This window comes from Tachypleus tridentatus, chromosome 6, assembly GCF_004210375.1.
Source record: "Tachypleus tridentatus isolate NWPU-2018 chromosome 6, ASM421037v1, whole genome shotgun sequence".
Lineage (NCBI taxonomy): Eukaryota > Metazoa > Arthropoda > Merostomata > Xiphosura > Limulidae > Tachypleus > Tachypleus tridentatus.
The window spans coordinates 100,423,130-100,438,615 of NC_134830.1; the positions used below are offsets into that span (position 1 = coordinate 100,423,130).

General features: G+C 28.6%; 1 protein-coding gene across 10 annotated transcripts in view; it reads right to left on the reverse strand.

The window, feature by feature from the left end:
* Window positions 1-15,486, reverse strand: part of LOC143253183 (H(+)/Cl(-) exchange transporter 5-like) — a 92,401-nt gene that overhangs the window by 33,280 nt on the left and 43,635 nt on the right. For all 10 annotated transcript variants that reach the window (XM_076506602.1, XM_076506600.1, XM_076506604.1 and 7 more), the window contains 4 exons: window positions 13,925-14,005; window positions 6,585-6,767; window positions 1,525-1,614; window positions 1,148-1,272 (listed from right to left, as the gene is read on the reverse strand). In XM_076506602.1, coding sequence (XP_076362717.1) covers window positions 1,148-1,272; window positions 1,525-1,614; window positions 6,585-6,767; window positions 13,925-14,005 — 479 coding nt within the window. The remainder of the gene's footprint in view (window positions 1-1,147; window positions 1,273-1,524; window positions 1,615-6,584; window positions 6,768-13,924; window positions 14,006-15,486) is intronic.

The following is a 15,486-nucleotide window of genomic DNA, read 5'->3' on the forward strand; positions in this document are numbered from 1 at the left end:
CACTCAAATGATAAATTCTTTTGAAATATGCAAGTCCTAAAATACATTACCAGTAGTTTAAGAATTAAAAAAAAAAGTTTCTTTCTCATCTTTGACTTTTAAATATTTCCAATTTTAAACGAGAAAAAGTTTCTACAACTGTTGAATTATGTTGTATTCTCTATATGTAATTATGTAATAGATAAAACAACTCATAATGTCAAATTTTCTATAACTGGATAACATTAGTTAAAATAATTTTTTTTCTATCAAAGTACTTTTTCATTCCACTATTTAGTGGTGGATTTATTTTTTCAAAATATTAATTACTCTTTTGCTCTAAATTACACGTTATGCAATAAAAAACAAAAACCTTTAACATCAACATTATTTCACAGTCCAATAATATCACGATCTGCTACATGAAGAATTTCTTTTCACACAGATCTACTAAACTCATTTAAGAATTACTTATTTGGAGTCTTATAGTAAGCTGTTTTTTTACAGTTCTTATTGAAAATACCAGTAATAATTAAAACACACTAAAAATACATCCTCTCTACAATGTAAAGTATTGAAAATTACATAACCATTGTCACAAATTACTTCAGTATTTAAATGTTTCATTATTAGCTATTCAATAAACTTTTGTAATGTTTATCAGATAATCATTATTACAACAGGTTCAAGCAGTAGATTATTAATTACATATTTAAAATTGAGAAAGTTGCTGCAATTACCTTGATAAATTTAACTCAGTGTTTTGGCACTAGAATAAGTTAATTACTTTGAGGGACAAGATTTAAAAATATTGACAGAAAAACAGATGCTGCAACTGCCTCGTTAATTTCAACACACTGTTCTGGCAAGTTCAATAAGCTGATAATTGTAAGAAAGATTTTAATTGTACTGATCAAAGCTCTAGCTCTTATTTGGTTGTATATTAAAATTAATGAAAAAAAAATTTTCATGAAGACATTTTAGTTTTCCAGGATTCTAAAAGAGCAATCTTTACTGAGTATTAAGTAAGATAAAACTGCCTACTTAAAAAAAAATCAAGATACGTAATAAACAATTTTGTTTAAAGTTTCATAAAAAATAATTGGTTAGTTAACTGGTTAGTATAAAACCTTATCTAAAAAAATCAATCATTTCTTTCATAACTTACCACAAAAGAGAAACATCTGCTACACCACACTGACTAAACAACAGTTTGATAAGATCACTGGTATTCATGCGAGTGTAAGTGTTTGGAAAACTAATTATAGCAGTGATACAGGTGATAACCAGTACCTAAAACAAATAAAGTTTAAAGTTAGAAATAATCATTACAAGAGTAATTTTTGTAATTCAGAATGAAGAAATATCATGAAATTTAAGAAATTATGGATTTACAAATCTTGTACACAATTTTAATTCTTACATTTAATTTAATTTTAAAATTGTGCTTTGCAGAGGCAATAAATAAACTACTGTTTATTTTGATAATGAACTATTGACTGAAAACATAGAAAATTATGAAATAGTATGTATGTACTCTCTTACCTCTGTTACTGGATACTTCCCCAATTGAGACTGCTTCCGGTAGCTGCACCACTGAATATTTCCTTTGATAAATATGGTTCCTACAAGCCCCTAAATATCAATCGTACACAAATTGAATTCCACTGCTCAGAACTCACAATAAAAGTATAAGATTTCATTTTTAAGTACACTTTTTAGCTCTTTCATTTCAACACAAGATCTCTTCCTCAATCAGTGCCCTGGTGGTCAGAAAAGAAATTCTGCATTTTTTTACGTTCAGTGAATTTGGTGAAACTTGTATAGGAAGTGGCGTGTGATATAAGGATTACAACTTAAATTTTCCAAGTTAAACAAATATTGACTGAGTTATGATTAACCAAATCATCAACAGAAACAAATGATAGTACTTCTTGTCGTGCAACTGATGACTGTGCTACGTAAACTTTCTTCCTTGCTCTTCATTGATTTTGTATTTCAGACCAGAACCCATAGAGCTTAAATAAATGGCTCCACGCCCCATCAAACACTGACTGGAACTTTGCCACTCCTAAACATTTCATTATCAATCACCATTATTCCTTCATTTACCTGCACGTTTGAAGTTCCGAGATGTTTGACTTACAACCTATGCAGCCTCTGTGGATGCAATTGCAGAGAACCTTTATACAGCACTTGCTAAAACAAGCTTATCTATCATACCCAAATAACCTGTTCCAGAATAAAAAAAATACAAAAAAAACAAAGGTTCAATGCTCACAATGAAAGTAATTATAGATGTAGCCTTCTGTAATATTGGAAGATTAAGAACAAAGTCTTCAACTTCAAAGACAATGAAAAGAAAGGTTTCACAATCAACTTTGAGAACAAAAAATAAATAATAAACTGGTGTGTGCATGGCCTCTCCAAAACAGCATCTTTTTGACTGCTTACTGCTTGAGATTAAAATATATTAACATTATGTAGATTGCATATTTATCAAATACATCATATTCAACACCTTCAAGAAACAACCACCAGAATTTTCTGTTTCTTGCTCTACTACCCCAAGACATTACTTTACTTTTTGGTTGAGGAAGAAATCCTGCATTAATGTTATGAAAATATTCTATTAACCTTTTCACTTTAGACTTATGTAATTTGCAAAAAACATCTCAAATTTCATTTATGCAAAATAATCATGGAAAGTATGAGATTTCTTAAAATATCCTCTCAAAACTGGTAAGATTTTGTTAAAGATTATAAGTATCTTGTACATAAAAATTGACATCATTATAATTAAGTGTTTTTACTAAAAATATGTTATTTTTTTCAATTGTAATTACTTGCACTCAAACTACTGACAAATTGGGTTCAAGATGATTTTAATTTCAAGTACAAAAATACTGTTCTTCAATTTTTAGTTTTCATATTTTATTTGTATAACCTATAGAATCTCCTAAAATAATATGAAAAGTTGTTTAAGGTTAATGTTAATAGTTTATTTACCATTTTCTCTGCAACATCACTAACTCTAGTTATTATCATCAACATACAATGAAATGAAATAATTAAATTAGGAAACAGTAAGAAAAACACATACCTTTTAACTTGTTGTAGAACATATTTAAAATTTTTTTGTTAAATTTGTAATTTTTTTTCTTTTCCTTTTTAAACATAGTTAATTTTTAATGTTTTATTTTCCTTTCTTGTCTGTAGTAGACATGTGCAACCATTCAACACAATTTTTGTGCACTGCATAATATTGTAAGCTTTAAGAACTGACACAAAGTATGATGTATATTTAAAAAAGTTTAAACCTTTAAATTATGCATTTTAAATAATAACCATGCCAAAGCGAATGTTTGAAGTTATTCGTAATGACGGCCATGCAACTCACTACTGAGACCTCTTGTTGGGCATTTCCTACCCTGTTTAGAACTTCTTTTTGGTATGGTTTCAAACTTTTGACCAGCTAGTATTTAGGCTAATTTCATAGTGTTCACATTTTCCCTATTAAATGGTAAAAAAGGTTTTTATTTTTATTTTCATCTTGCAAAGCTCTACTCAAATAAGTGGTTGAGTCTAACAATGCAAAATGCATATTTTTTCTTTATGTTCATTAACCTTAAGATTGTGGCCAGTTGCTTATGTATGTGATATTTACATATAGGCTACAAAGTTCAAAGTTCTCTGTCAGAGATTGAAAAACATCATTACTTTTTTCAAATGTATTAATTGAAAATTTTTTTAAACATACGAGTCAAAAGGACACGTAAGCATCTTAAAGCCTAGATGTCCCTTTACACAACTGCTTTTGTATTACTGAAGATACATAGTACCAAAGTAAAGAATTTTCATAAATTCTTAGTTATATGACAATACGTCTGAAGTTTTAAGTAGTTTATTAAAGGGTTTTTGTTTTAAATAAAAGATTTGAAACTTAGAAAATGTAAAACCTAGAATCCTAAAATACAATATAATGCCAATTTCATTCACCTACACTGATAATAAAAGTGTATAATTAAATTTTGAATGTAACACAGTGACTTGCAAAGAAAAGAGTACCTGTTGTGAAAAGGTTAATAAGTTGACTGTACAAGATTTTATTCCAAATAAACTTTTTAAACTTTAACGCTATGAAACTACTAGCAAAGAAACCAGTCAATGTCAGACCTATACTTAAAAAAGTAATACTACAAACTGGGGTGTGAGCCATTCCTTTTTACTATCTTGAGCCATAGCATATAACTGTTCATCTAAAATTCTTTGTAACATCAGATTCATGCTTTTCACTAACAATATCCTCACTTAGTTGAGACATTAATTGTGGTATTACAGTAGTAAAATATATGACTGGCCACCTAACTCATGCTCCTTGTCTAATGACTCATCCATTTCACCCTATGGTGCTCAGACAGGTGGATCATATCATATACCAAGGTCAAAATTGCACCAGTAAATTAAAAAAACAAAATTAACTAGGTTCTAGTCATTATTACACACATCTAAAAAAAAATATGAGAATATGAGAATTGAAATTTATTCAATAAAAATAACTACTGATTTAGTTTCATACATTAACATTTTTCAAAACATTGATTTCAATGCTTTGTGGAAAAAAAAATTAATGCTTGTGAATTTCTTGATTTTTCATAATATTTACAGCCCCTTAAAAAGAAATTCAAAATAGTTGTAAGCATAGCAGTACTAATATTGGCCTAGTAACTTCAGTGTAAATTCAGTTTTATCAAAACCTCTGTTGACATGGTGTGATATAACTGCCTACATCTCAACTTTGAGAAGACAAACTAATGATCTAAATAACATGAAAGCTATTTTTTTGTTCTTTTTAACCCCATAAGCTAATATAGTTTCCCTTTTATTGGAGATTCTCACAGAGATCAGAACAGTGACAAAAGCTTAGCTTGGCCACATGTTAAAAAGTGCTTATAAAAAAACTTCTGCCAGAAGGTCACAGTATTTTTTATTCAAAACAAAGATAAAGTTTGACATTTTAAAAAAATATGTAGGAAACTTTTACAAGGATGTAGGAAGACAGAAAAATCATTAAGTAAATCTATAACAAAGGAAATTATATCTGTTTATTTTCAAAATAAAACATTTCTTTGAATTTTCAAAGCTGCAAATTTATACAGTATCACACACAAAAATTTTATTTGCCAAAGCTACATAGTGTTTTCAAATTTCAAAATATTTCCTGCAGTAACTTTTTTAAATACAATAAAACAAATCATACAAAAGATGTATCATATTCATGTACCTGGGATTTTGTGATTTGATACATCTTCAACACAATATGTATATATATATATTAAACACATTCCAGATAACTGACTTGAACAAATAACCAATTACATACATGTGAAGTCCATTGATGTGCAAACATATTACATAGCATCAGCAATAATTAACTAATTCAAAACTTCCCTATAGTGGAAGAAAAATATAGTATTACAATGTTACTTTGTCTAAATAAGCCAGCATTTCTCATTACTTGGTCTATAATACAAACACACACACACACACACACACTAATATTTAGTTATCTTAAACATTTTATGTATCATTTGTTCTAAATATATAATTTTAACAATCATTTGACCTAAACACACAAAAATCAGCCTTCTTTATCAAATAACATCACTTGCTCTGAACATACAATATTTTTTCCTTAGTACTATCACTTGATTTAAATTTAGTAACTTTCCTTACCAAATAAACCTGCAAAAATACAGCAGCTTCTTTCCTTCTTTCAAAAGTTATATTTGTCTTTGACATTATTAGCTTTCCTCAGAAATGATAAAATATATTTTTTTTTCTTTTATGGAATATATATATATTAATGGGTGGTGGTTAGAAGTTATGCTAGTTAATTTAGATAATTGGATGGGGCCCTTCATACTAGTATATTTCATTTACTGGGCTACCAATTAATGCCTTTCTACCATAATGGGAACTGGAATGCTAATTTCAAGAGGTGAGTTTATTTAACTTACTTACCCCCATATTATTTGGAGAGCAGTCACCTTCCCATAGCTGTCTGCAGGTAGTAAAGAGTGATATAAATGTGGGCTTGAGCACCCACATCTTGCTCTCCTAATTTCTATTTCTATATCTATTGCTACTCTTTTATTTCTTATGTGAGCCTGATGAATACAAGTTAAGACTAACAGACGGTGTATCCCCACCACAATGTGGGTCCTACTTCATCACTCACCTCCAAAACCTAGGGTACATTTTATATCCTATATAATAGCTTGTATCCTGGGATCCTTTCAGTTAGTGCAGCAATTTTTATTTATTTTTTTGTTTTGGCCTGCTTTTGGTTATAACAAACATATATAGAAATAGGCACACACATGCATAATAATTATATCCACCAAATACTGTAAATTCCTCTAATTACACCCTTATTTTGAGAAGAATTTTCACTCAGCAACTTGACCAAATTCTTCACTTATATTACTAAATGGATGAAAAAAACAATTAATTTGTTATTAAAGGCTAATTTTACACTAATAAGTGGATTCCAAGTAAAAACATATCAGCATATATATAATATACAATGCTATTCAGCTTACCCCTAAAATACCTAGTATTATGAAAGGAACTAATTCCACAAAAAGCCAGTTCCTGGTATATTCCACATAAAACATTACCAAGTGGTCATTACCAAATGGGTTGATGGACCGAAGAATAAAAGCTGCCACTAGAGCACAGAAGAAAGATCGCCATAATGTCTTAAGAGGGAAATAATAACTGACCTAGAAATTGGAGAAAAAAAATTAATGATAGCATATTATCCTGTGGTTCTTACACCTTTTTAGAAAAACTGGAAAATGAGTGGTAAGTGGTAAAGAGTTGTGCCTCTCAGTTTATACATATTTATATAATAATACACATTTCTATACAAAACATACTTCCATAGATTATTACATGTACTTCTTACTGAGATTATTGCACTGATCAACCAAATACATAATACTGTCCTTGTTGTTATTCTTTTCAACATAGATCTCCATTTAATGTTTCTGTTTCTAAAAAGTGTTACACGAAGTAGTTCTTATTTTGAAATGTTTAATTCAATTTTTAACATGCTGCTAATCCCTGAATTTCTTAGTATTTTTTGTATCAAAGTATTATCCATAGTATCTAACCTTCCAATATTGTTTGAACTTCATAATCATTTAATGTACATTTCAGATACATGTGATTTCTAATTTATTACCTCAGTCACACCCAAAGTTTAATGATTTGTTAGCAATCCAATAGGAATGAAAGAAAAACAAAGTTGGCACATACTCTGCATGACAACCAATCTTTTCTATCATAAAAATATTTATATGTACAACTTATTAGAATAAACATACTGGTAATGTAATACTCACTACTATGTTTTAGTCTTTGTAAAGGAAATGTAAACAGTATTAAACATACACATTTAAAAATATTTCAGGTTTATGAACACAGTTGTTAGTAAGTATGAAGACTTTCTGAAATGTGACTTCATTAAGTATTTAAGTTTTACAAACTACATTATTATAGTTTTATTTTTAATGTATACACACACACACACACACACATTGTTATGTAATGTATCCTCCTATATGTTAGGGATTGCTTATCTGACACCACTTTTAAACAGTTTTGTGTAAATTTCCAATTCTGATAATACCTTATTCAATGATTATAATATACTATTTATATGATAATATTACAGCAAATTATATTAAAACATTTTGCACAAGGTCTTAAGGGCAGGAAATTAACTACCCAAAACTGCACGAAATGTGCTTTAGGTTTTATTTCTATTGTGTTTGTGGCCTTACAACATTTAAGATTCATTTTATCCTAAAGCCTAATATTTGTTTAATTTGTAATAAACTGATAAAACAAATAGAATTTTCTATTTAAATGAGTGGCTGAAACTACTAAAATGCTAAACTAGTTCTTCATTTCTCTTTCAAAGAATTATAATATTATTTTTTGCAAAACATTTCAAAACTACAAGCAGTAATTTGAAATGTATATACCTTCTTCAAAATACCCTATCCATCAAGTTGTTTCTATTTAGAACTTTATAAATCATTATGTTAAGCCATGAAAACATATTTAGTTCAAAACCACAAATTTATAAGTTTACTGTCACATCAGTCAACACTTATGTTTTGATATTTAAAAACTACACCAAAATTATACCCAAGGTCATTTCAGAACCAAAATCCCCACCCTCATCAACAATACTACTGCTTATAAATCTTCATTCCTCTACTAAGATAGACAATTTTATGAAGCTGCCAAATAATTAATTTTTTCAGTTAGTTTTTATTTTATAAATAGTAGCAGTAAGCTAACTTGAAATAAAAGAGTGCAAAAGTTTTGTAGTTTAAAAAAACAAAAACAATATTTATACCACTGTCCAAAACAAACAGCTTTCTTGGTATATATTATTCAAAAGTTTTCTTCTATTTAAGTGATAATGAAGCAGATAAGTGATTTATATTAAAAAAAAAAAAAGAGTAAAACACTTAATTTTTCTTTTAATGAAACCTTAAATGTATCTTAATAAAATCTAACTAAACTGTCCCAGATTAATTATATTTACTGCAAATGTATTAGCACAATAAACTGAGTAATTTCTGTAATGTTAAAGTTAAAAATAATTCTTAAAATGATGGAAGATGGGGAGGACCATGATGTTATAGTGCACTTGATAATACAGAGTACATAAAAATTTTATAAAAAGAAATTTCATGTTTTGTTCAATTTAATGCAAAGCAACTGAAAGATATCTGTACTAGCCATCCTTACTTTTTAAGTGATAGATTAGAAAAAAAAGCAGCTAGTCAACACCCACTGCTAACTCTTGAGCTATATTTGATCAAAGAAAAATGTGGCTGACCATAACATCAGAATGTTACAGGTCTAAAAGTTCTCTCACCATCAGAGCAAGCCAAGCCCAAACTGTAAGTATATTTAGGACCTATACACAAAATTTCATGACTCTATAACCCTGCAAAGTGGGACTAAGCATTTTCCTACTCAAATGTGCTTACAAGTGAAAATTGCAACAGTCTTGAGTCTCCCTAGTCACAAAAATCATGATATACAATTTTTTCTTTTCTTATTAAGCCAATTATTTAATGAGAGATTTTATTTCAAATATTTTCCAAGCCCATAATTTTAAACATTATTTTCCCAGGTTTTTCAGTGTTGAAAGTTTTATAACTAAATTCTCATGATTTTCCAGGATTTCAAAAAACTGTGTGGGCCCTGCCAAAATCCTTTCTAAAAAAGTTATTGAGTTCTAAAGTTTATTATATAGATATTTTGTGTTTAGTTTTGGTTTATCTGAAATTAAGCAAAAAGCTACACAATGAGCTATCTGTATTCTGCCCTCACAGGTATCAAAACCTGGTTTCTAGCTGTGCAAGTCCACAGACAAATCCACTGTTCCACTGGGAAGCATGACGTGTTTTAAAAATGTAGCTGAAAGGTATACTGCAACATCTACTGGAGTATAATCGAGAGTTTTGTTACATTTAAAAAATATATTTTTAAAAAAAACTTGTCCAAAAGATAAACTTATAAAAAAATGTGCTTGTTCCCTCAACAAAACACACACAAGAACAATTAACTTACTATATTTTGTTTTTATCTAAATGAACAGTGAATAAAAAAACACCAGGATTCACATACTGAAAAATCAAAATAAAATACTCCGATGATCCAATTGTTTGCAAAATTTATATACATTCTATAGTCTTCATTTATCATAATATTAAATGTATCATTCTGAACAAGACAAAGTTACTATAGGTACATGCACTGTTGTTTTAAAATTTGGTAAAATTACAGTGTGTAGGTGTGTTTTAAAAATGTCTAATTCATATGGTGCACAACAAAAAATTCTTTTTCTGCTGTGCTCTTTGTTGCTAGTCATTTTTTTAAACCATCAAATAGATAAATCAGATATATTTGAGTTTTAACAATTATACTTGAATTACATATACACAAAGATCTTAAATGTAAAATGTTGTGCATCTGATTTTGCTATTTTGAGAAAATCACCTATATTTACTGTAGCTTACATAACAAATAATCAGTGATTATTAATAATCAGGTTAATAATCTTAACCTCAAAATTACAAGAACTGATACACAATTTCAAACAGAAATCCACCGAAAAATCACCCATACTGGACTATACATTCCTTGGGACTCAGCACATGAAACAAAACAAAAACTCAACATACTAAGAAACCAAATAAACACAGCCATAAAACTATGTTCACCAGATAAAATTAACGATGAATTAGACAAAATAAAACAATACTTCACCAACATCAATAAGTTTCCTCCACAAACCGTAGAAAACATTATACGCACACACCTACACAGAAAGCAAAATCAACCAACTAAAGTAAATACAGCTCACGAATCAAAAAACCACGAAACCATATACTGCTGTATACCATATATTCCCGACATCAGCAAACAAATAACCAACATTTGGCAAAAATTAGTAACAAAATATGACATTCCAATTAATACCAAATTTATTCAAAACCCGCACAAAACTGAGGTCTATACTATGTAAAACTACACTGACAAACACCACACCAACATTATTTATAAAATACAATGTGATAACTGCCACGACTTCTATATTGAGAAACAAGTAGAAAATGGAAACCAGATTCAAAGAACATAAAAGTCACCTCACACGTTTTGAACACTGCAAGTCAAATAAACACAACATAACCATAGAAAACACTCAAATACTAAATAAAGAAACAAACATAAACAAACGTAAAATTAAAGAAGCCTTACTTATACAACAACTTAAACCCAAAATAAACCAATATAAAGGAACGCCTTTATACCTATATTAATATAATAAATAAAATTATATATTCAAACATCTAATACCGCCCTCTACATTTCGACACACAGTTACACAACCCCCTTTCAAACATGTGGTCAGCTTCCGGTCAGTTACCTCTTTCTTTGTGAACCTGACGATGACCGAAGAAGGTCGAAACGTTGTTCGCTCTTCTATGTAAAGTGTTTTCTCAGCCCAAACGAGCCGTTTTTGCATATATATTACATAACAAATGCTTTTTCACAGTCAAAATGCTTTACATCTATTAATAAAATGCCAGTGGCAGATCAATTCTGTTAAAAATGGCATATACTGTGTTTTGTAACTTAGCTCTTCATATATATTTGTTAATATTTCTTCAGGTTTTTTCATTTGTTTATTGGAATTTTACACTACAGTATATGGAACATTCAGTGCACAAACTGGTGAAGAAATCTTGGTTTACATTAATACTGTCACAAACTTAAACAGTGTTTAACATATATAAAATATGGTTATAAACTACATTCCTTATGTTGTAATTCAGATGTTAACTAGAGGTCACATGATATTAATATCCAATTAGTTCTTGAGAGTAAGCCTACAATATTTAAGCTACGTCACAAAAACATAGAAGGCTTTGCAAACATTTAGAAAAAGCATTAAATTACACTATGTAACACAATTTTTTACTTTTTCTTGTTCCCGGGCAGAAAGTGTTATTTCCCAACTGCTTAGGCCTAAAGTAAATGGAAGAGACCTATTTTTTTCTTCAAACTTTGCTTTTGTGACCTGGGAGCGTATAATGAAAACATGATGGGAGACTATATATAGGAGCTGATATGTGAAAGTGATTTACATTACAGTCGTAAAACTCGAACAACTACTCACTTCTACACATTTATGTTCATTTTTGTATAATTTTAATATAAATACATGTAAATCTTGATTCATATGTTGTTTTATTCAGACCATATGTATATGAAAATGTGCAAATTTGTTCATTTTTACATGGGAAAAAGGTTAATTTCTAAATTTCATTATCTACATTACAAAAGCAAAGTTTGAAGGGAATAATGGCAACTTTCTGTACTTTTACAACATAAGCAATTAAAAAATAACCCATACTATCCAGGAACAAATTTTGTGTTACACAGTGTTATGGATGCAGGTGAGCATGTCGATTGGCTAATAAGCTTGTAATGAAAGCGTGAAGCACTATGAAAATAGAACTGTTTATCTGCCAGTAAAGTTAACCAGCCAGTGTATATACATTCTTGGATCTGTGTTAGCTATTGTGCATATTTAATTATGGCTTTTTATAAGTAAGTATACTTTCTAGACCCAAATACAGGTTTATTACTAAGCTTGATAAATCATGGTGAAATTTCATAATATTGATAAATAGTAATTTATGATTGTTTGGTTATTACAAATGTGTGTGTGTGTGTGTGTGTATATATCCTCAAAATATTATTTTGTTTCATATCCTCCGTATGTAATATTTGATAAGGCTTAAATTGTTTGGTTATTACAAATGTGTGTGTGTATAGACTCAAAATATTATTTTGTTTCATATCCTCCATATGTAATATTTGATAAGGTTCAGCAACCTATGGCAGGCAGTAAATGAATACAAAGATTGTCATGACTATGATATATAATTATTTACTGCAATTTTTATTTACTGTTCTGTGTCTTAAGGAAAACATATTTAAGAACTTATTTGTAAACAGTATTAATGTATATACATATATTATGTATAATAATTGAAATATGACTGTATTTTCCAAAATACTAGCCCACTAATACAGAGCCAAGACAAGCTACTTTGAAAAAGCCAGTATTATATCTTTGGATAGAGCAACATCAGTGCACCTATGTTGTATTATTATATTATTGTGACTTCTGCAATGTTATTCAGGCACAGCTGAAAGGTCAGTATAACGTTATAAAGTTTAAACTATTTAGTCTGAACATTTATATTTTTGTATTATAATATGAAGTCATTCTTATACAAAATAAGGTACAACTTTTATTTCTTATTTTTTTCATGATGGTTGTGAGATCAGTCATGTGTATCAAACCCATATACAGATTTATTAGTGGAAATAAAATGTAAAGTTTTTTTTTAATTAAGAAACATTTGATACCTATCAGGATGTTATAAAATTTTTGAAGGTGAAACTTTAAAATTTTCAATCGTAAAATCAAAGTCACTTTGCATGTTGGACAGGCAATCAGTGAAAAGAAAAAAAGCATTAGAAAATCATTGCTTGACAGACCTTAAGCCTTAATAAAAAAAACCTAATATTTTCCCCATGAAAGCCTTATAATGTTTCCTAATAACCTGGCTAATTTTGTAAATAGAAATACTAATTTAAATAAATACTAATTTAAAAGATATAGCATGAAAACTCCAAAATAACAAAATGGTTATAAGGTCAGTCCCATGCCAAAAGATTCAATATAAAAGCTGCAGAAAGAAGTATTAATGTTAGAAGATATTCAAGTAAATTAATACCTATTGAACGTTTTAATTGTTAGAATAAAAAATTAATATTTTAAAAATCTTTGAATCAGGAAAATTGCTAATTTCCTATTTAATATTGTAAAGCTCATATATAGGAAAACTGCAGATAGGATTAAAAAAAAAGAGCAAAAGAACAATAACACTATTATACCCAAGAATTGAATAGTAAATTGGAAAATCGTCCTCAAACATTGTTAAAGGAGAAAAAATTCTACATAAATGTAGCACAAAAATACTGGATATTTCTCAAAAGATTATATAATTTCATGTAAAATAAATTAATAAATCATGAAGATATATTTTTAAAATATATTTTGAATGTTATTTAACAATGAATTATGGAAGGTTTCACAATCTTGAGTTTACTTTAATATGTTTTGGTATTTCTGTTCTCACAACACATCATTTTGATGAACTAGAATAAATTTTAGCACAGCTAATACATTTGTATAATTAATAAAATTAAAGTGCTAAAAATTCATTTGAAGAATTTAACTTATAAGACATACTCCAGTTTGACATACCTCTTCAAGACTAAAGAGAACTCCACCAATAGGAGCACCAAAAGCCACTGATACGCCTGCTGCAGATGCTGCTGAGAGAATCTGTCAATAAAATGATTTTTATTTTACATAACACAGATAGTTCTTTTGGAAGCAATATTATCATTGAAATTCTAATCACTTATTTAGACTAAACAGATTACAACTTTTAATACCCAATTAAAGTAGACAACATATTGAAACATTACTTTAACTGGTAAATTTTTCATATGTTAAAAGTAAAGTACTATATCCATATTGTAAACGATAGAGAAACAACACAAGATTAACATATTATCCATAAGAATTTCTGAATATGCTGAAAAATAAATATACATAATCATTGTAGTATTACCATAAATAATATCCAAGTGATTGATAAAATGATTATAAAATTCCTGTGAAATATGGAAAAAAAAAAATTTAAGTTAACTGCAGAGGTTACATATGTGGCTGATACACACCTAAGAACATAGAATAACATGTAAAGAGCAGACAATGTCTGACAACTATCATAATTTTTTCTGGCTTTGTATGTGTGATAAGAACCATTAAAAATTCAGCAAAGCTTGTTGATGTTTTCTATGGAAACAACATTGAGCTGGAAGTGAAAGAGACAATTCTCTATACAGAAAACAACATAATATAATACATTATTTGACAGATTAAAGGTTCTATTGTTATAAATAATATAGTATTAAGTGTCAGAGAGATGCACTGGCAATTCAAAAAAGATAGGATGTGACAGGTTAGTATGGTAAGCAGGTCCAATTTTCTAGTTTATGACTCCATAAAAAAAATAAGATTGAAGGCTAAAAAAATTATGCTTTGCTTGAATAATAACTATATTATAATAAGTAATTTACATTAAACTTCATACTTCTTGGAGATGTGATAAATAGACTAGAGAAAAGAGAAAACCTAGAGATCAAATATCACACTTCTCGTACTAGGAGAGATTGACAGCTTTTTTTTAATATTTCCTTTTGAAAAAACTTGTATTATATTAAAATTTGATTTACTACCTGTTCATATGCCAAGTTTATCCACATAGCATGATAATAAAGTAGCTTAATTAAATTTTGAAAGTAGGTCTAAAAAATTACAACAAAGACACTTTGACTTGCTGGTAGCAAGTGTAAAAAGTCACGAAAATAATTAACTAATCAAAATTAGTGTTTCTGGTTATTATTATTTTTTTATTATTTCAACAATCAAGTCTCATGTGAGAATACATTAGTTAAATGTAATCAATTAATAAGCCTGGTTATGAAATTCCACTAATTGCCTAGATCTGGTAATTAACATACTAGCTGTAGAATCATTTAGACACTAAACACAATTAATCCCATTCTTTGCAGGACTACTAAACACATTAGATAAATGACTAAAATGCTTGTTCTTCAGTAACATACTGTATACAAAAATAGACAAATAGTTAATAATTTTTTTCTACTTGGATTGTGTTAGAAACAAAACACAAGATTTAGTCATTTTTGACGTCGTATATTTTAAACTATTGTTTGATACAATCATGATAGTAA